This window comes from Battus philenor, unplaced genomic scaffold (genome assembly GCF_028537555.1).
Source record: "Battus philenor isolate CCGP_79_NKW_IND1 unplaced genomic scaffold, ilBatPhil1.0.hap1 SCAF_4, whole genome shotgun sequence".
NCBI classification, from domain to species: Eukaryota; Metazoa; Arthropoda; class Insecta; order Lepidoptera; family Papilionidae; genus Battus; species Battus philenor.
In genome coordinates, this window is record NW_027181704.1 from 17,214,097 (window position 1) to 17,238,820 (window position 24,724).

General features: G+C 49.9%; 3 protein-coding genes across 5 annotated transcripts; 2 read left to right on the forward strand and 1 right to left on the reverse strand.

Moving 5' to 3' along the window:
- The first annotated feature begins 1,550 nt into the window (after nt 1–1,550).
- LOC137928663 (RISC-loading complex subunit TARBP2-like) lies at nt 1,551–5,370 on the forward strand. 3 transcript variants are annotated; one of them, XM_068771580.1, is made up of 6 exons: nt 1,552–1,704; nt 1,787–1,881; nt 2,101–2,340; nt 3,009–3,296; nt 3,420–3,537; nt 3,812–5,369. In XM_068771580.1, exons 2-6 carry the CDS (start codon nt 1,804–1,806, stop codon nt 4,087–4,089), a joined length of 1,002 nt encoding a protein of 333 aa, XP_068627681.1. In that variant the 5' UTR covers nt 1,552–1,704; nt 1,787–1,803; the 3' UTR covers nt 4,090–5,369. The 3 variants fall into 3 exon arrangements, with proteins under 3 accessions (XP_068627683.1, XP_068627681.1, XP_068627682.1); XM_068771581.1 differs by having other exon boundaries at nt 1,800–1,881; XM_068771582.1 differs by having other exon boundaries at nt 1,551–1,881; nt 3,423–3,537; nt 3,812–5,370.
- On the reverse strand, nt 3,626–7,511 carry mre11 (double strand break repair nuclease mre11). The gene has a single exon (XM_068771574.1). The coding sequence runs from the start codon at nt 7,419–7,421 to the stop codon at nt 5,589–5,591; it is 1,833 nt and encodes a 610-aa protein (XP_068627675.1). The 5' UTR covers nt 7,422–7,511; the 3' UTR covers nt 3,626–5,588.
- Nucleotides 7,512–8,342: 831 nt separating this feature from the next.
- Nucleotides 8,343–20,773, forward strand: Ptp10D (Protein tyrosine phosphatase 10D). Its single transcript, XM_068772060.1, has 27 exons — nt 8,343–8,618; nt 9,717–9,975; nt 10,045–10,151; nt 10,219–10,390; nt 10,877–10,980; nt 11,113–11,202; nt 11,511–11,692; nt 11,776–11,993; nt 12,063–12,166; nt 12,254–12,364; nt 12,554–12,751; nt 13,663–13,786; nt 14,150–14,331; nt 14,425–14,539; nt 14,613–14,912; nt 15,110–15,192; nt 15,275–15,500; nt 15,617–15,822; nt 15,905–16,151; nt 16,779–16,957; nt 17,047–17,202; nt 17,272–17,464; nt 17,848–18,055; nt 18,170–18,392; nt 18,467–18,774; nt 18,862–19,166; nt 20,224–20,773. The coding sequence occupies exons 1-27, from the start codon at nt 8,475–8,477 to the stop codon at nt 20,253–20,255; spliced, it is 4,776 nt and encodes a 1,591-aa protein (XP_068628161.1). The 5' UTR covers nt 8,343–8,474; the 3' UTR covers nt 20,256–20,773.
- Nucleotides 20,774–24,724: the final 3,951 nt, after the last annotated feature.

The window sequence follows — 24,724 nt, forward strand, 5'->3', positions numbered from 1 at the left end:
TGTTTCTGCAATATAAAAAAAAACTTAAAATAAAGTCCATACAAAAAGATCGCCTTCGTAAAGTGTTTAGATTTATTTTTATAATTACCTCTGACTTTTAAAATAAATAGATTAATACTTTTCTTTAACTAATCCCTATCGAGTCCCTGCAGGAGCTCGACCAAAGTCGTGACTTGGCGGTGATAACCGCCTCCTGCAGACCCGGCACTTTTTCTGCAGTCTTAACATTTCCTCCTACGGGCTCTGGTGTACTGGCGCCAATGCCGCGCTACCAGTGCAACACCCTGCCCTTGAGACGATCGGGTCGGGACACTGACATGTAAATTTGCGTAATCATCTCCAGGATCCAGTTCAGTCCACTCTCCGATTCGGACAGAACTTGTTTGACGATCGGCCAATCGGCGACTCAGGCGGCGGCAGAAGCACCAACCTACCCGCATCCTAAAGTAATGTCTGGCATGATGTTGGCGTGATGGCCAATTGATGGAGCAGAAATATGCGACCATCTACGCGCTACCGTGTAACAACCTTCTACTATGAATAAACAGCAGCTTAACACTTGCAATTGCTGCTCTTAAGGCGTACCGTAATAACAACCAGCGAGGCTTGCTATCATGCGACTACTGACCAAGTCTCAACGTGGTTACTGCAAAACTGAAATACAGCACGTCACAGGCCACTCGCGTTCATTAAAAACGACAGCTGCAACGCAGTTTTGCTTCGGATACCTAAGACTTCTTACATCTTACTACGATGAATTGGCGAACGAACAGTAGCAACAAAAAGTGCTACCTACTCTGTTGTATACATATCCACAATATCAAGACGAAGCCAATCCTCGTGCCCGGCTCTATAAAAAGTTTGGCTGCGAATGTTCTACACAGCACACGAGACCGTACGTCCCACTTGCCTTTCATTATCAACACTGTTAACGGAAGAAGACCCACCAATACAGAAACTTCGCGCATGTTAACCGACACGATTTTCCTAGCCGGCGTGAATATCGGAACCAATACACTACAATATCTATGTATAACTTCATACAACAGATTTTTGATTTCATTTAAAATAAGATACCTCTCTCTACTCCTATCGTTCTCTAAGCCTGAAATTCGTTGTGACCGGGTAGATAACGAGCCAAACCTTTAATTGACTCATCTCGAGTACTTTTTAATTTTTGATGTATCTATCTCATCTTCACACATCAGTGTTTTATTTCAAACACAGTATTTTTGTGCAACCTGACTAGAACACGATATATTTTTTGTCACTATCTTAAAGTATTTATAAAAACAAATTAATTTAACCAATATATTACTTATTCCTCCTCCGTTACAAATATAATATTTATAAGAAACCAATAATTTATAAAATGATTAAAAAAATTGATTTTTTGTGCGTTTCATGAACATCGACAAGTTCCAGTATACGATTTGGACTTTAATTTAGTATCTACCCGTTTTAAGTACCTTTTTTATATTAATATTACCCGGAATATTGCAACACTGGGTATATTCACGGTTAAAACCGGAAACGTATGTTATTCTGTTATGATATAGTTTATTTATTCTTTCTCCAAACGTAACGTATTGTTTTATTTATAGTTATAGAGGACTTGTTGTTATCAACTTCAATTATTATTAATTATAATCATTAATGACAGTTATTAAATATTTATCGTCGCCCTGATCCATTAGTCTACAGGTCCTAACTCTATTTAGATTCGATTAATGATGAGTGTATAGTGAAAAAGACTTGTTACTTCTTTTAATCTGTTGTAAAACAGTTGACTTTCACAGCACAATGAAGACATCGGCAGCAATTCTACAGGAAATGATGGTTAAATTGGGTCAAGTTCCTCAATATGAGTGTATTGCCCAAGTAAGTGATATTATTATATAATCCTGCTATTTATTTAATATAGGCCAAGAATCAAAAATTGGAAAAAAATGAGTATATTTTCTCTTGACATACTAATTCCTAAGTGGTCAATATTATTATTTTTGGAAGTACACGTGTTATAAAATCATCTTTTACTACTAACAAAAAATTATACATATATATAAATTGCTAAATTAAATGTCATATTACTTCCGCCAGACAGGTCCACCACACCAGCCAGTATTTGAGTATTGCTGCATTGCAAATGGACAAACAGTCACAGTGAGAGCTAAATCAAAAAAAGAGGCAAAACAAAAGGCAGCAAGTATTATGTTGACAAAACTAGCTGCATGTGGATTACAAGTTCCATCTACAGAACAAACCGTCACCATACCCTTCCCTGCAAGTAGCTTGCTCCATGATTCTGCTGAGCCCAAAGACTATGGAAAAGATTTGCCTGTGGGTGAAAATTGTTACTACTTATTGTAGCATAGGGGAAATTTACATTTGGTTTTTACCTGGTCTTGTAGTTGGCCAATTCACAATATGTTAATATGTCATTTTATACAATTTATTAAAAGCACAGCCGCCTGCCCTGGGAAAGTGACCAGCAATAGTTGTGTTACTTTCAATGTATTTTGAAAATTAATCTGAAAGATTGTTTGTAAGACTTAAACAAATGCAGCAGAACTTGCAAGGAATATTGTGCAATTAAAAAGTGCAGTTACATATTGTTTATGTAAAAATTGTGAGATTGTTAATGAGACTGAATACAAGATCCATGTTTTAAAGATTTCACAAGGTTTTATTGCTAAAGGCTGATTCAAGTTCTACAAAATAAACTGGGCTAGTGTCACTTAACAGAGCAATGGCCTACCTCCATCAGCTCTGAACTTAGATAAAAATGTCAAGCAGTGTTTGCAGCTAAACTTTTTTGCAATTCAAGTTTTATCAATATCATTTCTCAATTCCAGAACAGTATGTTTAAAATTTTTTTCCTTTGGTTTGCTATGTACCATGTCTGTTGACTATTCCAGGTTTTTTGTTTATGACAATTATCTTCTGAAGTCAAGTAGGAAATAGTTATTCACTTGAGCTCATTTTAAGATTTTAATAAAATATTACAGGACCAATGTAGATGTGATAACAGTTCAAAGATTCAAGATTCAGAACCAAGCTATGTATCATGTCTCAATGAATTCCAAGTAGAGCATGGTCTGCCGGCTGTGGACTACAAAGTGACTGCAGTCAGTGGCCCACCTCACCTTCGCCAGTTCACCATAAGTGTGAGCCTCAGTGGGCACGAACGTCAAGCCACATCCTCCACAAAGAAGTTAGCACGACAGCTTGCAGCAAAACAGCTCTATACATTTCTAAAGCACAACCTGTCCAAGGTCACTGAGTCGCAGCAAAAGGTAGTACTTGGATCACAGTAATCAGTGTAATGTATACATATAAGACAATTTACTATACCAAATGTTAGAAATGCACAGTCGTCGCAAACATCGGGTCAGACTAACATGACCAAAACATTGCAGCAGCTGCCCACAACCGATGCCCTGGAGAAGGCAATAGTCGATCATATGAAGGCCTTACAGATTCAACCTAGGATTTTCGCCGTCAAAAAGAACACTATGGTTGGTCAACCCTGCATAGGTTAGTCATGAACCTCCCCCACTATCATTAGTTATTGTAGAGCTTATATAACACCATGAAAAAAAACTACCTCATTGTTGTATTTATTATAGCCTTTAATCATTGAACTGTCATTAGTTCAGGAAGTTCAAAGAAAGCATTAATGACACTCTGCTAGACCACTAACTGTCGGAAATGGGGAAATGCTCCATTGCTATTCCATTTTCTTCTAGTTTTAAACAGTGTGCAATAGTTAACGGTTTTGCAGTTAACGGTTACAATTTGATATTCACAGATCCATTGAAACAATCTTTGGCACTGTCCACTCTGGAGGGGTATTGCGACCGCGAGCCGCACAGCGCTCTGGCGGCTGTGACTCGGGTCCTTGGATTAAGCGTGCAGCTGCACTCGTTGCCGTCCTGCAGCGGCGCCCTCACAGTCCTCGAGTTGTCACCCATTAGTCCGCCAATAGCCGTGGCCGCACGCAACATGCCTGCCGCTGTAGTGACTGCGCTACGCTACTTGCGCAACGCGCTAGAGATGCAGACCTCGTATGCTCCCAAAATAAAGTAAAGCAAATTGAAACATGATGCGTGGCATTTTTTATGTCGAGGAGCCACGCCTCACAGGGGAGCAATTTGATTGGTAACATGTTCCATGCCTCGGTAATTTTGGAAGATAGTCCATTCAGGCTGTGATGGGCATATAAGACCAACACTTTAAAAATTAAAACAAGTTGTTTAAGACAATATGCTTTATACTTTTTCAATACTGCAAAGCAATAATCATGATAAATCTTACAATGCATTACATATGCGCTTACATGATGTGAAGTTATCTATATTCAACCCTACATTTCATTTGTTGAAGAATCCTTTGTTTTTCAATGAGAGCTTTAAATGACCTGAACGGAAAGTGCAGCGGGGGTCGTATTGCATGGTATGTGTTAAGAGGGGCAATTTGAAAGTGGACTTGACATGAGTTTAACCCTTTTGCTTTTATCTAAAATATATATGTTTTAAGTTAGGGGGCGTAAGAATTTTAGAGAAGCTAAAGTGGGAAAAGTAAAAAAAGGGGCATGGCACATAAAGGCGAGAAAAATACCGGTTTAACTTACACTTTTGGCTACATTATTTCCACTAGGACAGCATACATAATTTGTTATTTCTGCATTAACTAAAGGTCACAACTCCTGATTGAACTGTTGTTAGAGTTAGGATATTGGGGTTATAGGTTATGAAAAATTATTTAACTATGACATACAGCACCATAGATTCATTGTTCTTGTTAAAAAATATGACTTAAGAGTGATTATTACTGAAACATCTTGGGGGGCGGGGGAGGTCCAAAGGCACATAATTCTTATTCTTGATAGACATTTGTCTGTTGCCAAAATAGCTGAATTTTGACATGATTTGCTGAAACTGACAACTTCATAATTAAACATGTAAAGATTTATTTGGGAAATAATGTATTTAAAGTAAAAAAAAAAAAAAAAACAGATTATTCAAATCTATTATTAAGAAAATATTTTTAATGAGTTGTGTAGAACACAATGAATGTAAACTGTTAAAATTGCTATATGTTGTTATTAAAGTTAAAGGAAATTGCTAATTTAAGTCTAATTTTACCAATGATTAATAGATGGTACTTGTCCTAAAGCTTTTTCAGACATGTGTTTACAAAATTTTCCTAGCAGGATATGCTATTTGTTTTTATTGTTTGTATTGTTTTATTAATGTTTTTCTTAAATTTTGAGTTGATATTGTTTATTCAATTGATATATTGTTTTTGTTATAATAACTACCAACAACATCCTTAACATTTTATTTTAAATACAATTTATTTTAGTAATAGTATTTTTAATTTTGTTCTTTTCAGGTAGAACAAATTAGACAATTTCTTTCAAATTGGCTAAGAATTAGTATTGTTTTGAAGAGTTATCCTGAAATCCCATCCATGTTTAGTTTGTCCTATTTAGTCCTTGATTATTAAATGGATATAAATATTATGTTAAAAACAAAAGTAGTATTGATGGGTAGTACCTGCCAATAGATTCTAATGAAATGAAGCTAATCGGACAACTCAATGTCAGAGGAGTCGCGGCGACGGCGAGCAGTGCGCTCTGCTGCCAGGTTGTGGAGCCACTCGGTGGACTTGCGCGCGGCCAGGCGGCGCGGCGTGCGGCGCTCAGGCTCCGGCATGGGCTGTGGCGCGGTGAGGGCGGCAGCGCGCGACCTGCCGCGAGCGCGCGCGCCTCGTCCGCGTCCCCGGCCGCGCATGGGCCTCTCCGCCGCTTCCCCGGGCGGCTCGTCGTCGGCAAGCGGCTCGACGTGCCGCTTGGCGGCTGCTTTCTCTATCAGGACCCTAAGTTTTGATTCGTCGGTCGCGTCCAAATCTACTTTGCAGGACTTGAGCCTCTCCCTCACTTCGTCGTCTGTCTCAGCCGTGGAGTCTAGCAGGGCGTCGACGAAGCGACGCCTGTGCCCCTCCAGCACGCGACGGAACACACCGTCGTCGCGCTTGAGCACGAAGTCGCGCACGGCCTCAGTGACGGTGCGAACCGAGAGCACGGCGAGACGGCGATCGGGTGGAAGCGCGCCGAAGTAGCTGCGCAGTAATGACTCCACGTCGCTGGCCTCCATTGCTGCACGTCCTATGTCCACCTCTTCCTCCTCCATCTTTTCTGTTCGTTTTGTGATCTTTTTTTCTCTTTTCATTATTAAGATATCATTAGGGTTTGCTACTATACCATTGTAACACTGTCCGAACCTTATGCGGTTGAAATCTTGGTTCTCATGTTCATAAAATACAGAGAGACGGATAAGTGGGAGTGCCGGCTGATTGGGATTACCACTGCGCATCTTATTTGCTTCCTCTAAAGCTTCTTCCATTTTCAGTTTTAAAAATTCTTGTACTCGATCACATTCTTTAATCTTCTTGTCGCCCAAATTTTCTTCTGAGAGGACTACTGTTTTAAAGATAAAAGGTCTTATTGTTTTCAAAGGTAGGGGAGTGACAATATACTCCTTTTTGTGCAATTGCAGCAAGACACAGTGCTTTGGCAGAGCCTCCCCTGCAGCCAGTGATGTGGCCACAGTGCTTCCTGGCTGCACTACACAGAAGCTTTCATTGTCTCTTTTAACATCTCTAAAAGCAAACACCTGGCTGTCATGCTCATGACCCCAAATAACAAGGTCTAAAAATGTAGGTAATACACTTTCTGGAATATAATTACCATATCCCCTATCTGCTCTATTTTGATGAAGAACTAGAATGTTAAACCAATCATTGCTATCTTCTAAAGTATCCATCTCGACTTTTTTCTCTAGAAATAAACGAGACAGACGCTGATCTTTAAGATGGCTTAATCCATAAAGTGACAATTTTGTTTCACCTTTACGCAAAAGCACTGGAGACACGTGGACATGTGTATAATCACTCCATTTGCCAAAATAGTTGACAAGTCCAGTGATTGAAAGAATGTCGAGAGAACTTATGCTGCCTTGCCCAACGGGATCGTCGTGGTTGCCATGAATAGATAATATGGGATATGAAATATTTAAATTTGGATCTTCATAGTTTACCACTCTACTAAAGTTTTGCAACTGATCCGACAAAAGCTCCACACTGACGGGTTTGTCGCCGAAACAGTACTTGCGAATGCTCTGCGTGCATTTAAACATGCAACTGGGAGAGGGTTTCGCGTGGTCGAACAGGTCTCCGCCGAGCAGCACGAGGTCTACGTCGTACTGCACGGCCAACGACAACACTTCCTCGAAAGCGACAAAGCTGTCCTCGCCGCGCACGCTGTCGTTTTCTAAGTAACCCAAATGTATATCTGATGCGATCAAAATCCTAACGGTGTTCTCGGGAGACCAAGATTCTTCATCATTATGTACCATTTTTTAATACTAATAAAACCTCGTTTATCATTTATTACTTTATACAAATGAGTCGATGCCGATTGCAACGATACAATAACAAATCTGCCATAGGTAGTTGTCAAATTCAAATTGTTTACAGATATCATAGACGTTTGCGTCGTTGACCATAGTCTTCAATTGTAGAGAAGATAGAGTCTAAATGCTATGAGTGGAATTTATTCATGAAAATGTAAATAAACTCTCAAATCTTTTGTAAATTTTATAATTCTATCCTAATCCTAATTATTATCAACTGCAAGATGCGCAAATGTGCCATTTATTTTTTATTAAACCATCAAATGTTGCTATTTGTACAAAGGCTACAGAAAAAAATGGGCAATACAATACATAAACGTTCACAAGATACCTTTATTTTTCCTTTCCTTAAATCTCAAATCAAAAGTATATTATGACATATCTAATTACAGCATAAAAAAGCTTTTAGTTGATCGAAATGCGTGGGGCTTGACTGGTTGACTTATTTATTTCATGTACGCATAATGTACGCATCAAAAATTGTTAAGTTTCATTAAAAAGAGCAACTGTTGATGTTCAGCTTGCTCTTCACAACAGACCATCATTCCGAGCAGGTGGTAGCATTAGCAGTAAAATATCGATGATTCAAAAGTGTATGTAAATGCCTACTTAAATAAAAATGATTTGGAATATTCTGGATTCGACCGAATCTATCACGCAAGTTAATAATCGAGGCACTTAATATTTTTTACTAACTAAAATTTTATACTGTTGAGAAATACTTGTATATATTATTCCCAAATACATTTTTGATTAATTTTGGGATTTGCAATGTCGATCTTTATTCCCCCGAATTGTCAATGTCAAACGAGCTGAACGCGACGGATGCGTAAGGCAACTTAAGCTATTGACAGGTTGATGGCGTATGACAACAGCTCTAATCTAACGTGAACTTATTTTCAATCTACGAGGTCATCAGTTTAAGAAACATGCTTCGTCAAAGTACTTTGTGATAATGCGACCGTCTGTGATCCAGTGTCTTTAGATAGATTAAACATGGCTGTACTTAATAATCATGGTGTCTATGTGGAAGAGAAAGTGTCGTGTGAAATCAGAGAGTGGCCTTCAATGATGTGGAAGAAGTGTATTGTGCAAGCGCAGAGGGTAGCGCGCGTCGTCGTACTTATCGCCGTCCTCGCCGTGAGTGTTACTGCTATATTGACCATAAAAAGATGATCGTAATAAGACTGGGCAAGAAGCCTTAAGGACTGTGTACTACTCGTGTTTATTGTACACCACAAACTAGCATGTTCAACTGCAAAATTATTTAAGATTTTGGCATTGTAAATCCATTGCTCCAACTTATACCATGACGTCCTTAGGCATCTCTCTAACAAAGTAATGTCACTACCTAAACTGCGACCATGCTAAACCACATGCTCGACTACTGTCTAGTGGCATATGTAGGCATTGGAGTCATGTGTAACTATGTTAGTCCCAACGTACAGTTTCGTCAACTTGACTTAATTTTTTTTCATAGGTTTTGGCTAGGTTTAGAACTTTATCTGATTTGCTTAAAGAAATCACATAGATCAAGATGGGTGGGTGTTTGTGGAGCACCAGTTTTAGGGAGCTGATGCATATTTTTCAAGTGATCAATATTGGAAGTGTATGCATGCATAGCCCGCAGGGTGTTCATACATATATTTAGCACTAACATAAAGATACATTAATCATTTATCATAAATGTATATTAAAATATATGCGGCAGTTCAGTGCACAGAACATAGCAAAGTATGGCGACACATAACCTAGTCCACAGCTTTGGAGAATCAATTAGTTGTTCATAACACACTATGTGTATCCTCTGCATATGTATATGAGGTAGTACCATCTTGGATAAGCTAATTGTATTTGTGTTGAACTGTGTCAGCAGTTTGCCTACTTCCACATAGCTTTTAAGCAGTAGCAGCCCAGGTGGGATGTGCACTTTACCTGAACTTTTTTGGAATGGAAATGTATGTGTTAGGCTGCTAGTCTGCTTACGTTTCGTGGAGTGGAGCTGATTTGAGCGCTTGGTTTGGCGCAGCTCCTTAGCCAAGCAACGTGCCTGCGCACAAGTGCTCTTCTCCAAGACTCACTGCAAGTGATGTCAGCGAATCCTTTATCGTGTCAGAGCTTAGTGCGGAGATGCTGGAACAGCATTGTCCGAGCGGCTCGTGGCACGGCGGGCACCGGCTTCGGCCTTGCGATACGAGCCAGCGAGTGCTCCGTTGACCGCAGCGCTTGGGCCCGCAGGAGATGGTACGCGGCGCGGCGGCGGCGGACCTTGTCATCGAGATCCCAGCGTCGGGGGCGGGCGCGGAGGCGGCCGGCGCACGCTACCGGCTCGACTACACGCCGCCCGAAGGCTCACCCGCGCCCAACTTCACCGTGCCCGCGCAGGCCTCGACTATCAATTTTCAAGGCTTGCCCGGCACCAAGTATCACTTCATGCTTTATTACTCCAACGCTACCTTTGCAGAGCTGCTCACCTGGAACCAGACCATCATAACCGGTGAGAACATAACCCGCGTTTGTTTCTTTGCAAGCGTTTTCGCGTCCTGACCGCCTGTACTGCTTGCAGCGCCGGAGCCGCCCACCGGCCTCAACGTGACGCAGGGCCGCAACAAGAAGACCGTGATCACATGGGCGCCGCCCGCGCACGGCGACTACACCGGCTTCCGTTTCAAGGTATCCCGCGCTCGAGCTCGTGCGTGCGCTCTCTTATCGGTGGCCACTAAAAGACCGTTGTGCCCAGGTGATCCCTTTAACGGAGGCGCGCGAGGGCGCGCGCAATATCACCGTGGAGGGCGGCAATGGCAGCTACACGCTGCGGGACCTTGCGCCCGGCGCTACCTACCAGCTGCACGCCTTCACGCTGCTGCACGACAAGGAGAGCGCCGCCTACGCCTCGCGTAACTTCACCGTCCGTGAGTACCGCCCCCGCGCCGGTCTGCATTGAATCCACTCCAAACAATATAGAGCCGCCGCACTTGTTTGCGTCAAACATTTCTACGAAGATAATCCGGGACAGGACGTCGCGGCGGCTCCGTACTGCTCGCTTCGCAGTAGCTCCCTCGATACTCGTTGCAACACCTGCAGCACTGCGTGCTCGTGTTTTTCTTATTGCTAATGTTTCGTTTTCTGTTCCCCGCGCCGCAGCTTCCGGTCCGGCGACATGGTAAGTGGCCCCGCCCTTATGCAATTATTCCATCGGCGTAGTCGGAATGTCGACCCGTACATTAGAAGTTCCGTAGTGTGAATGCAGAGAGCGACGCCTGGTGTTGAAGGCTCAGCGTCAGCCGCTTCGCGGGGCACGCAGCACACGCTCCGTTTGTGTTCGAATGCACGCTTGCAATGATGAGGCAGCGCAGCGCCTAATCACTTTGTCGAGCTGACTAGCGTATCGTGTGCAGGCCCCAACACTCCCGGCAAGTTCATCGTGTGGTTCCGCAACGAGACCACGCTGCTGGTGCTGTGGCAGCCGCCGTACCCGCCCGGCGCCTACACGCACTACAAGGTACGCGACGCGATACCTCTTTGTTGACATGTGTATCAATAATCATATGTCAATAATGTAATCAGCCGCGCCTTTGCAACAAGGCAGTGTCTGGGCGCGACAGCCACCAGCTCACCGTTCCGTTTGCTGCAGGTGTCGATCGAGCCGCGTGACGCGCGCGATTCTGAGCTGTACGTGGAGAAAGAGGGCGAGCCGCCGGGGCCCGCGCAGGCCGCTTTCAAGGTATGTACTCAGAGTCCTTCTGTGTTTTCCTCGTCGCAAGCTGGACTTGACATTTTCCTAGCAATCTCAAACTCACGTGGTCCTACTTTTTCTTCCGTAAGATCTATTATTGAAATATGGACAATGGTGTTTTTCGATTTTAAACCATTTGTTTTGCGATATTTCTTCGGCGAGTATCGTGTCGCCCTCCCGGTGGACGAAGTCTTTCGAATCCGTCGAGGGAGCATCGCGTCGACGCATGCATTGTTATTGCACCCGCGATTCGGTCGCAAGGCACGGTATAGTTAACTATATGTGTGCTCTCGTAGGGGCTGGTTCCGGGGCGCGCGTACAACATCTCGGTGCAGACGGTGTCGGAGCCCGAGCTGTCGGCGCCCACCACGGCGCAGTACCGCACGGTGCCACTGCGCCCGCGCAACGTGACTGTGGATCCGCGCGAACTGCGCGAGACTTCTTTTCGCGTCTCGTGGCTGCCGCCTACGGATCACAGGTACTTTCAGCCGGGGCTCCACAATCGACGGTATTGTGGAACCCCGCTCACGTGGATAACTGAGGAGGTCGCGCTTTCGGCAGTGAGTTCGAGAAGTACCAGGTGTCCGTGGCGCTAGCGGAGAGCGGCGGCACGGGCGCGGGCAGCGGCGGCCGGCGGCTACCGCCGGCGGTGCGCGCGCGCGACGATCCCACCAGCGCGTCCTTCGACGGCCTGGAGCCGGGCGCGCACTACACCGTCACCGTCAAGACCATGTCCGGCAAGGTGACTTCGTGGCCGGCCGCCGCCGACTTCACCCTCAGTGAGTATCGGGGCGGGGAGCGCGCGGCGCGTCGCGTGCCTCCCGAGTGACCGGCCGCGTTGTGTACAGAGCCGCTGGCCGTACGCGGGCTGCGCTGGCGCGACGCCGAGGCGGGCGACGGGCTGCTGGTGTGGTGGCAGCCGGCCGACGGCAGCACGCAGGACGAGTACAAGGTGCGATGGTTCTTCTCCCCGATTATATAAATAATAATACAGTGAACGACATAAAGTAACGTGAGCCGGCGCTCGCCGTGTCCGCAGGTATCGTACCACGAGACGGGCCCGTCGCACGACGACAGCAGCACGCTCACCACGTCCGCCACCAACATCACGCTGGAGAGCCTGCTGCCCGGCCGCAACTACACCATCTCCGTACGTCACCCCCTCATCTTTGTCTCTGAGTTGGAAGCGTCGCCGTGTTGTAAAACAAATTGCCTTGTCGTTACATCGCTCTAGTCAGTGCAACTGACTTTGTTGGATAGCATGTTAATGAATTTGATTACTGATGCGAAGCACAAGTGTCCCACGAGAGTCCCGTTAACGGTCGGATGTGGTGTGTAGGTGAGCGCCGTGTCGCGCGGCGCCGAATCCAACGAGTCGGTGGTGTGGGCGGCGCGCCGACCGCTGGCGCCCGCGCTGCAGGCCGCCGAGCCGGCGCCCGGCGCGCTGCGGCTAGCCTGGCGCGCCGACGTGACCTCGCGCCAGCGCTCCTACGAGCTACGCTACCGGCGCCGCGCTGCCGCGGACCGCTATCGCACGGTACTCAACCCCCCCACCACCACCACCACCTCCGCACCCCCGCACGCACGCACACCACGCACACGCACCAATAATGCTTTTCCTTCGATAAGACGCGCGTGAGTAAAGTTCCTATGTGAACTAAACATTTGCGAATTACTAAACATTTCATATTTGTGTTATGATTTCACGGCAGAGTTCTCCTTCAGTTGCAAACTGTATCCGTACGTGTGCAAGTGTTGCACTCTAGGGGGCGTGGGGGCGGGTGGCGGGGGCGCGCCGCGACCTCTAACGTCGTTTGTCACTAACGCTAGTGTATGTAGCTAGTAAACTAATTCTGTGATGGTGTTAGACGTAAGTGATTGTCATGTAGTTAACATTAAATTTATATTGATAACACACACTGGAATTAATTATTTCTTTCCCCCGCCCGCACGTCGACTTACTTGTTTTTCGTCCGGGGAGGCGCCGGAGAGAAGCGCGCGCCGGGGCGGCCCCGCTGCGCCGTGCTCGCAGCGAACTTTGCGAAGCTTTGGGCGGCGTTGCACTCGCAGTGACTAATAAGGGAATACTGACGCGGTACGTGTGCCGCGGTACGCACAAATGTCTATTTCCTTAAATAACACAAGCTTAAGCTCTCACGCTTGCCAACGCTTGCCAACGCTTGTTGTCATATCGACGTTAAACTGTAAACTGTACAGGTTGCCCCCTTCTTCTAACCGCTTTATTGCAACACGTAGCCGCGTAGCGCGAGTTGCGCCAACGCTGTGTCCAGCCATTGCGTGCGCTGTGACGCCCTGCGCTCGTGAAATCGCTCCCGGAGTCACGGCACCTACAAAAGAGGACGCGCGCGCTTGTGCTCGTACCGCGATTACACGGAGGGCGAAACGCTCGCCTAACTGACAACCTAAACCGGTTTTTACTATGTGCAGCTGGAGACGCGGGACACCAACGCCACGCTGGAGGACCTGACCCCGGGCGCCGTGTACGAGATACAGCTGGCGGCCATCAGCCACGGGCTTTACAGCGAGTGGTACACCGTGCTCGAGCCCGTCCGTGAGTGCCGTTGCCCGGCCGCGCCGGCCCGTCCCGCTAGTTGTATGCTTAACGCGATGCCGCAGAGTTCCACTCCGCTCTCTCCGGGCAGCAGGAAAGGCTTCTTGTAGACCCATGTACCCGTCCCACGGGGGGTCGCCTCTTTTACTCGTCTCTATCGAGTTTTCTATGGTTCTATGTAATCCGTATAAAAGAATATTGTTTTCTTGTAAGGATTCATGGTGAGTACGTCTGTAGCTCAGTGAAGAAAGATGCGATTTGAACGGTACTTGGCCTCTGTCTCGAGCGTTAGGTTCGCCGCGCCACGTACGGCCTCGCTTCCGAACGGGCCCCGTTGACTGAAGCACTGGCGCACGCCCGCAGGTCCGCTGCCCGCCGAGTGGCTGGAGGTGAAGCGCGCCACGTCCAACTCGGTGTCCGTGCGCTGGCGCGGGCCCAGCGCCGGGGCAGTGGGCGCCTACGCGCTGCGCTACCGCACGCACGAGCCTCCGCGCGCACCGTGGACCGAACTGCCGCCCTTCCCGCCCACCGCCACCTACGCGGAGGTGAGCCCGACGCCTAACCTTCCTACGTAATTTTGTGTACAATTTTCAAGTGCACAATACATCATGTTATTATTACTCGCGCGCCGGTTTCAGATCGCGAACATGACGCACGGCGAGCGCTACACCATCGAGCTGGACGCCGAGAGCGAGGCGGCGGAGCACAAGGCCGTGGGCAGTGGGCAGCCGCGCGCCGCCCAGCACACCGTCCGTGCGTATCGACAGCCCGCTCGGCGCGAACCGTCCACCGGTCCACTTTAAACTGACACAACCATCGTCGGCAGGACCCAACCCCGTCTCCAACGTGGAGCAGCTGGCGGACACGCTCAACATGACGCTGGAGTGGCCGCGCCCCGCCGGCCGCGTCGAATGGTACGAGCTGCGCTGGTGGCCCGACGCCGACGAGCTGGAGCAGGGCGGAGAGACGGAGGAAGCGGCGGGCGCGCGCAACATGAGCGCAGGCGAGGGGCGACGGGCGCGCGCGCTCCTGGGCGGGTTGCGGCCGGGCCGCGGCTACGTCGTCTCCATCGCGGCGCACTCCTACAACTTAACCAGCGACCTGTTCACCATGCACGCGCGCACTCGTACGTGCCGTCCCCACCGCACCCCGTTTTGTTACCGCGGAAGCTTGTTATTAGCAATCCGTTTTAATTGTTTTTTTCCATTATCATATTATTGTTTGTTGTGATGGGCGGCAGGAGATAATCGTTTAACGAGCACCTGTTATAGAATTAAGAATCAAAGATGAAGACATATCGATCGCGCTCGCACGCGTTTGCAGGTCCCGTCATCCAGTCGGAAATGATCGTGAACGAGTCGAGCTGGCCCGAGTCCGACGACAACGAGACCGTATCCGCAGACCTGGTGCGTGCCCGGAGCCATCTCAGTCGGTAGTGCGGTAGGAGTAGTGCAGCGCACACTAACCCGCGCCGCCCGCTGCCCGCAGCGCGTCGTGTACACGCGCACGCCCGCGTCGGCGGCGCGCTTCGACGCGTACCGCTTCCGGCTGGAGGCCGCAGGCGAGCCGCCGCGCCAGGCCGAGCGCCCCGCCGCCGCCGACTCGCACGCCGTCGACTTCCGCGCGCTGGTGCCCGGCCGCCTCTACAACCTCACCATGTGGACCGTCAGCCGCAACGTCACCTCGCACCCCGTGCAACGCCAGGCGCGCCTGTGTACGTACGCCCGCACCACCAGCTTTCAGCAGCATATTTTATTAAAGAAAAAAGTAAAAAACATAAAAGTCGACATGTGTCGCGGAGCGTACGCTGTACGGTAGTGCTCTCGGCAGATCCGCGCCCGGTGGCAGAGCTGCGCGCGACGGAGGTGGGTGCGCGGCACGTGGCGCTGGCGTGGGCGCGTCCACCCGGCGACTTCACGGACTTCGAGGTGCAGTACCTGGGCGAGCCCGACCAGCTGCAGACCGTGCGCACCGAGCGTCTGGAGCTCAACCTGACGGCACTGCACCCGCACCGTAACTACACGTTCACGCTCGAGGTTCAGTACTCTTTCATGTTGGACGGCTCACTAGAGTGCGTATTGCCGTGTTGCGGTTGCAGTAGCCGGTTGATGTCGACAGGTGCGGTCGGGCACGCCGGCGACAATCCTGACGAGGTCGCGCGCGCGCTCGCTGGCCGTGCGCACGCGCCAGGCGCCGCCGGGCGCGCCTCGAGCTTTCTCACCCAGCGACGCGCGGCCCAGCGAGCTCACCTTCGCGTGGGAGCTGCCCGCCGCCGAGCGAAATGGCGTGCTGCGTCGCTTCACGCTCGACTACTGGCCGCGCGACCGCCCCCACCAGCGCGCGACGCTCGACTTCCCTCCGCACGGTCAGCCCGCACAACTCTCTATGTTGTAGTCGCTCACTGTCCGCCTGGTTGCATTTCACTGCACCCTGCCGAGCTAGCCGCACCGGCCCAGTACCATAGTGAATATGTATTTAATTGTATACACGACTAACAGCTGTCGGTGACGCATATGCGTACAAAATAATTGTGTAGTCAAGTGTTCAGCATTGTATTACATTACATTTAGACAATGAAGTATGTTTATAATAATGGAACTGTTCTCACTCTCTGGAATGTTATTAGGGCGCCATCAGGACTGCTGGCTTGGCTTGTGGAGAAGGTTTTCTCGTCAACAAACAACGAACATCACGACAACTTGATCAATCAAGTGTCGTTTTCTCCGACGGTGGTTCTTTGGCTGCACATAATACACTTGATCTCGTATGGCTCCTTCTGCGCATCCTTTGTGTTACGTTATAACGTTTGCTGTATAAAATTAAAAGCGGCCTCTGCACAACAATCATACAATTTTTGTTAAGAAAAACTATCTTGACTGTATTGCCCTGCACTCGCTGAAACCGTTGTAGCTCCGTATCTTTGTTTATTGCGTATGGCCCTGGTGCTGCACCAGCTCATAGATAAGTGAGCCAGACGTGTGTTTGTGCGCAGCGACGGGCGGCACGGTGACGGGGCTGGTGCCGGGCGTCACGTACGAGTTCGAGCTGCGCGGCGAGTCCGGCGCGGGCACCGGTGCCGCCGCGCACTGGAGCCAGCACATGGCCATCGCCGCACCGCCGCGCCCGCGCCAAGACGCGCTGCCGGCGCCCGGCGCGCGCACCAGCTCCACGGTCCGCGCGCACGCTCTGCCCGCACACCGCACTGCCAACACCCCACGCCCCGTCCCACTCCCACTCACGAAAGTTATGTGTGTGCGCAGGTGGCGGTCCGTTTCCGCGCCGACTACTTCTCCGCAGCCAACGGCAATGTGACGGCGTACACGCTCGTAGTGGCTGAGGAGCCGCGCAACGACACGCCTGCGCGCCTACCCTCGTGGCGCGACGTGCACCGCCTGCCCGTGTGGCCACCCTACCAGGTGCGCTCGTCGGGTCCGCCCCGCGCCGCGCACTCTTCGCCTTCTGCTAACCGGCCGCTCCGTGCGTAGGTGACGGAGCCGTACTACCCGTTCCACGGGTCCGCGGTGGAGGAGTTCACCATAGGCTCGGAACGTTGCGAGGGCGGCGGCCGCGCCTACTGCAACGGCCCGCTCAAGCCCAACGCGCGTTACTTCGTCAAGCTGCGCGCCTTCACCGCGCCCGACAAATTCACTGACACCGCCTACACGCAGATCTACACCGGTAAGCGTCACCCCTCCCTCCTCCACCGCCGCCGCTCCGCCGCACTGCCATATCTTATCCTTATCCACGCGCGCGCTGATTAGATAGGGCGCCGGCACGGCCGTGCCTTGACGCAAGCAGTGCCCACGCAGCGCCACGCACGCTGACGCGCCGGTTGCCTACCTCAAGTTAATTCTGTCACTTTCAACCAGCCGCATGTTTAGATAAAGTCAATTAGTTTTTTTTTAATTTATTGCGAAAAATAGGCTATAAACCATCATTCGCGCAGTCGATCAAACATGAGCTCCTGCGTCGCGCGCGCGCGTAAGTATCGGGCGGCCTCGCGGACTGACCCCGAACGTTTGCGCTCTGAAGTGGTGCTACGGCGCGTTGCTTGTGCGCAGACGCGGACAATACGGCGTGGATCGCGGGCGGCGCGGGCGCGGCACTGGCGCTGGCACTAGGCGCAGGCGCCGCGCTGCTGCTGCGTCGCCGCCGTGCCCGACGCGCCGCGCCTGCGCCGCCGCCGCCCGCGCCGCCCGCCTCGCGGCCCGTGCGCATCGCGGACTTCATCGACCACTACCGCCTCATGTCCGCAGACTCCGACTTCAGGTACGGCGCGCCTTCCGGAACGGTTACTAACCGGAACGGTTACTAACCCGAACGGTAGCCAACGTCACGACTTGAAGCAAAACTCTTAACGCGTACGTTCGGTGGCGCGACCAGGTTCAGCGAAGAGTTCGAGGAGCTGAAGCACGTGGGGCGCGAGCAACCGTGCACGGCGGCCGATCTGCCCTGCAACCGACCCAAGAACCGCTTCACCAACATTCTGCCCTACGACCACTCGCGTTACAAGCTGCAGCCGGTCGACGACGAGGAGGGCTCCGACTACATCAACGCGAACTACGTGCCCGGACACAACTCGCCGCGGGAGTTCATCGTCACGCAGGTGAGCGCCGGCCGCTCGGCCCCGTGTCGCCGCGTCGCACCCCTGTAGACCCCTATAATCGTGTGCGTGCACAGGGCCCGCTGCACTGCACACGGGATGACTTCTGGCGCATGGTGTGGGAGTCCGGCTCGCGGGCCATCGTCATGCTGACGCGCTGCGTGGAGAAGGGGCGCGAGAAGTGCGACCGCTACTGGCCGTACGATACGCGGCCCGTGTACTATGGCGACATCGCCGTCACAGCGCTCAACGAGAGCCGCTACGCCGACTGGACAGTCACCGAGCTCGCCGTGTGCCGCGGCGCGGAGCAGCGCGTGCTCAAGCACTTCCACTTCACCACGTGGCCGGACTTCGGCGTGCCCGACCCGCCCACGGCGCTCGCCAGGTGCGCGCCTTTAACCGACACACGATAGAATCCGCAATCCGACACATAACTTTGTTTCACAATCGTGGTGTGTGTGCGCATGCGCAGGTTCGTGCGCGCGTTTCGCGAGCGCTGTCCTCCGGACAGCCGGCCGGTCATCGTGCACTGCAGCGCCGGCGTGGGCCGCTCCGGCACCTTCATTACGCTAGACCGCGCGCTGCAGCAGCTTGCAGCGCACGCCGAGTACCTGGACATTTTCGGCATGGTGTACGGCATGCGGCGCGAGCGCGTATGGATGGTGCAAACGGAGCAGCAGTATATCTGCATTCATCAGTGCGTGGTGGCCGCGCTCGAGGGCCGCGACTTGGCGCCGCACAACAACCACAACCATCACCACAACCCCGCCTTCGAAGGTACGTCGGTCCGACTGCTCGCGCTCTGCTGCCGCAGCGCCGCCGGGCGCAAGGCCCGTGCCTGACGCAGAGTAGCTTTCAAGCCTCGACCTCGGTCTTGTTCCTCACGGCGTTAAGTACGCGCCTTGCCGTACGTGTCTAGACGACAGATGTTAATTCTGATGCTGATTCACTTCCAGGGAATCCCTAAGGCAATGTTTTAAGTAACTCGATTACTTTGGCACTCGCACACGCGCGATACGAAAATATATTTTCAAGCAGCGCATAGGCCGGCACATCCGCTCGAACGCCAGCCTCGTCGTTGGCTCTGTGTGACCATGTAACACCCACTGAATAAAATGCTCGCACGACGAGCGAAGCGACTACCGTCTCTGCGTCGTCAAAAAATCGGCAAAAGTCAACGGACGGCCCCGGTCTGCGTGCAGCTCGGAGACGCCCGTTGACTGACTTTTGGGAATTAATCTTTAAAAGTGTATGTAATGGCACACACGTCGCCGAGTGGACCGCGGGGCAGCACTGCAGCCCGCGCCGCCGCCGCCGCGCCCACCGCCGCCGCGTCGACACCGCCCACAGCGCCCATTCGCCGGCACGTGAGCGCGGGTGCTGCATGTGACTCCTGTCTCCACACCTCGACGCATGCCGCCACTCATACAACTCTGTCTCTTTAATCATGACCAAACTTTTCTTGCTCACATTAACTCCTACATTATCAATTTTAACGGAGTGATACTTACCGCGTGATTTGGTGAACCAACCGCCTGACCGTGTGGACCTGGAAAAGGAGACATTTGTTTACATCAGCTCTAAACCAATTGCAGCCGTTTCACCTGACGATTAAACTGCTCTCTACGAACTGCAGAGGGTGGCGACAGGGATCTGGTTTCCGCAGCTATACACCTAATCTATTAAATCAGTATTAGTTGTTTACTGCCCGACCGACGAATTTCTAAATAATTGTCTCTGTCCCATTGAATATATAAAACGTTTGATTAAAAAGAAGTCGTTCGCGCACCTGCTTTCTCTCTACCGCACCCTCTCACCCACTTTCTCTCCACAGACGACGAAGGCATCGCCGAGTCCGGCATGTGAGAGCGCTCCCCGCCGCTCCACGCCGCCGCGCCCAGCTCACGCTTCATGTGGAAATATTTTTGTATAAATGTATATTGAAGTTGAGGACCAATTGTTTACAGTTGTAACAAGCAGTTGTAGCAAGCAACGCCGATTTTACCTAATATTGACATTTTTTTTATTAATAGGTATTTTCTTATAAATACGTTTTTGTACTAGCGATAAGAGTAACCGTTTGAATCTCGAATTTGTACTTAACCGCCGCGCCGCCTCGCGAGCGAAGCAAGAGTTGACCGCCCAGGACTGTGCGAGTCCGCCGCAAACTCCCTGTTCCCTCGTAGAGTCTCGCGAAGGGACATGAGCTCGTATCGCGTGGCCGCGGCGGCGAGCGCGCAGCTGCTGGCGGCGTCTGATCCTCCCCCACCCCCCACCCCCAACCGGAAACAAAGTTTTGAAAGCTCCGTCCACAGCGTCGCCAACTAAGCGCTACGAGGCAGCTGCCCGCGCAAATAATGTGTAAAAATATATTTTCTGTATTAAATAATATCTTCGTTGTTTTATTACTATTGTTCCATCGTCCTGGCCTCCCATTCGCACCGTTTCCCAAGAGCCGATCAGATTCGCTATTCTAAAATTATTATATTTTATTATAAAAAAAAATTACATTAGACATTACATGTACCGTCTCTTATGTATCTGAATTCGTGTAAATTAATAATAGTCATCCAGGTTTTCATCTTTCCAAATAAAAGCTGAAACCGTATGAGGCCGAGAATTTGCTGAAGCGCACGCGAATGCTTCGAAATTCGATCTCCCCTTTCACTAGCTTCTCTGGTGTTCGAACACAACACAACAATAGCTTTTCGAGCTCGCACATCTCGTAATGTCACCTAGACAATTGAACCACGAGTAGCAAATGTATTTTTTTTTAAATTAACGATATTTATTTTTACTGCATACAGTTCATTAGTCATGTACATACTTTGGGGGAAAAAATATGAAACAATAGTAACATAAAGTACAATTGGTTGTTTTTTACGTAACCGATTTTCGTCGACTACTATAGTATGAAGACAAGGATAGGTAACGGGCAGTAGAGACGTGTACATTGTACGCGGTAGATTAAAAATAAATATACGATGTTATTAAAAAAAATGTGTATATATTACTAGTAATATTTAATCGAATCGCATCGTATTCGATTAAAAAAAAATTGTGTATTCCGAGGAATAATAACCTTCGTTATTTTCAAACTCTGGCAAAAAGGTGCATAAAATGGTTTCAGGTAGTGTAAAAATTAAATAAGCTAATTTTTTAGTAACAATTTTTTAACAAAAATGTTTTAATATTTCTTTGTCTAAAATCAGAATTTCTGGCATCTTGTCTATGGGCCCCGACTGACTTGTCACGGCGGGCGTCAGTGTGTGCGTGCACGCCGCGGCGACATAAGTCACGTTCAGAAATAGTTGTGTGCGTGCGAGAGCTGAGAGCTCGCTTGTCGCGTTGCGGTGCGTGTGCTTTCTACAATTTACTTTCATCGCCTCGTAAGTTGTGCATTCTATGTACTTTAGTGTAATTAGTGGCTTCGATGATTGACGAAACTTTTTTGTCTTTCGATTTCGTCCCCGCGCATTCATAGATCTGTTAGGATACGCTAAGATCATTCGATCGGATCGTGTCGATGCGTCACCTTTGTGAGCCATTTTACAAGTTCCTGTTATTCTATAATCTTTGTGCATCGGTTGAGTTCTTTGCGCTCTCCGTTAGATGTGTCACGTCTGCTGACATAAAGACGGATAACGAGATGGGCAATCGCAGTAATGCATCATTAGAGGATTCTAACCTAGCGTGCTCGCAGCGCAACGGACGGGTCGCCGAGGCGCCGCGCTGCGTGCGGATCTTCCCGAGCTGCTTTTCTGCCCTTGTACATTCGCGGCCTCGCGCCGAGCTGTGTGCTGTTGTATGACGCTAAATTGAAAATCCGCCGATGCACTCGCCCGTTTGAGTACGAAGGGAGACATGTCGAGGTTACATATATCGCGGAGTGCAATGTAAAGTTTCGGGACTACAAAATAATAATTCGTTGCCCGCTCGGAGTTAGCTTGCACTTTTTTCTTACTTTTCTTTGTGATTCACATCATTATTAAGTTGTGTATGTATTTACAAAAATATTTCTTTCTTTGTTAGAAACATAGGTTGTTATATGCAAGAGAAGAATATGTTGGCAATCATGAACTAACTGAAATGGGAATAACAAGTGAACTAGTAAACAAAGAGTTTATTTTATAGTTATTCTAAATTCATTGCTGGAGCAGCTTAGTGGTGGGTAGGATGTAGTGGCACTGCTGTGTATGCTTTGTGTTGGCTTTAGTGTATCCATGTCTCTCTTGCCACACGAGATAACCGCAAGGGGAACCACAAATGAATATTGATGCAGCAAATCCTTTAATTGTAAAGAGGTGTTACAGCCTGTGTTGAGGATTTAAAGACTCTTGAATGTTTTTGATCCCCCATTTCAAAAACTTTTTGCTGTCATTAATATTTTTATTTTTGCTAGTATTGTTTTAATAATGTGTCATGTTTGGTCGGTGAGCACAATAGACTTTTACTTCCCACAAAACCTTATTAGTATTGCATACCATTCAACATTGGCTGCACTAACATCAAGTTCCTTCCCAGCCTTTCAACGGCAACAGGATAATGAGCATTGCTGCGTTTGATGTTGACATGTTACAGACCTTCCAATAAAGGAGCTCATTCATCCAGCTAGATCCATTCCAACATAGCTGCAAGTAACCCAGCAAGAGTAGAGATTCCTTAGGTTTTTTCAAACATTGTTACAATGCTACATGTGTGTTAGTGCCCAAGCTGGCCTGCACAATGTGCACACCATAAAATAACAAATTCTTTTTAATTTGTTTCCTTGAATGTGTTGCTTCATGTTTTAGGTAAAAGAAGCTGATTATTAAAAAAAAAAAAAACAAATCTACTAGAACATTTAGTTGCACTTTCTCCCACAACTAGCGAAAATAGGTAAAAGTATAGGCAGTGCGGGTCGCGTCGATATTGGGCAGATGGGAACCGTTTTGTAGGTCAGGCAGGCGGCGGGCTCCGCGCGGGGATCTGGGTCAATGGTAGCGGAGCGCACCACGGCCGTGCAACCTATCGTCCCGCGCCGCCGCCCCCCCGCGCCCTCCCGCCGCGCCCCACCCCCGCGCCTCGACCATCTGTTGCTCTGCGCTCGATGCCGATCATCGTAGCGTCCGCATGTCACGCGTCACAGTTGCGAAACTTGCTAGAGTTCAGGTGAAGTACGACGCAAAAAGGATTTTTGCGGAGCGGCGGGCGGGGGCGGAGCGCGGCGACCTTGCGGCGCCCGGTGCACGGGGTCGACGCCCGCGCCCGCCGCCCCGCCGCGCGATAAGGCTCGCCAATTGAATGTGCGCTCAAAGCGACCTGCCGGCAGCTGCGTGCAGCGCGGGCTTGGCATTTCGCAGCCAAAAGCAGACAAAACACCTATCATACTTGTCTTGAAGCCGAGCGAAATATGTACACGGTGCAAAAAAATTCCCCCGAGTGCCGCCCGCCGCGCCGCAACGATAGCTCGCGGACGAGTGCGTTGACGGAACGAAATGAACAGCAGCAGCGGCGCGCCGGGGGAGGGCGAACTGTGTAAATCCCATAAATAAGAAGAAACAAAGCCTGTGCCCTATACAGCCCATCGTACAAGAACGGGGAGATGCTCCGATTTTGCAAACGACAGGTACCATGGCCATGGCCCAACTGAGCGGCAGCGCGGGTCGCGGAAAGATCGGCCGCGCAGATTCGCAGCGCCTGGCACCGCATCCGTTTTATGTAAACTTGTACGAAACTGTTTGCTTGTGCGAAAGCGGTGAGCGGTCGAGGGAGGGTTGCGTCCTTCGCGCGCCCCAAATCCGTCGCGGCGGGTCGACTCCCGCCCTCGAGGGATGCGCCCGGTCGCCGACCCCGCGCCGCCGCCCCCTTCTCCCGCGACGGTGACTCGTGCTCGGTGCTAACGACCTCGCCAAATTACGTTTGTTTTCTCGATCGCAGCGGACACTACATATCCGCGCTGTGACGCGCTCTGCGGCGGTGCCGAATGGACGCGCCTGTCCACCATCTCTCGCTCCCATTCTTTATCGTTTTTTTCAAGTTTCGACTTTCTTCTTGGTTTTTCCATATGTTGTCTAGTGTCGCTGAAGACACGTTGCTTTGCTATTCAAAGCAATCGGCGCACGCATATCGCTGACTACCCACTCGTGCGGTACTTTTTATAGATAAAAGGGAAAGATTGACATACCCGCGCGTCGAAACAACAGCGAGGGTCCTTTCATTGAGACAATAAGGAACACAGAACAGACGCCGACGAGCCAACAGTTTGGTCGGGAGTGCACTAACGGGGGTCTGGTCGCGCAGCAGGTCGGGGCGGTCCAGCGGCGAGCAGCAGCGCGCGGCGCACACCGGCCGCA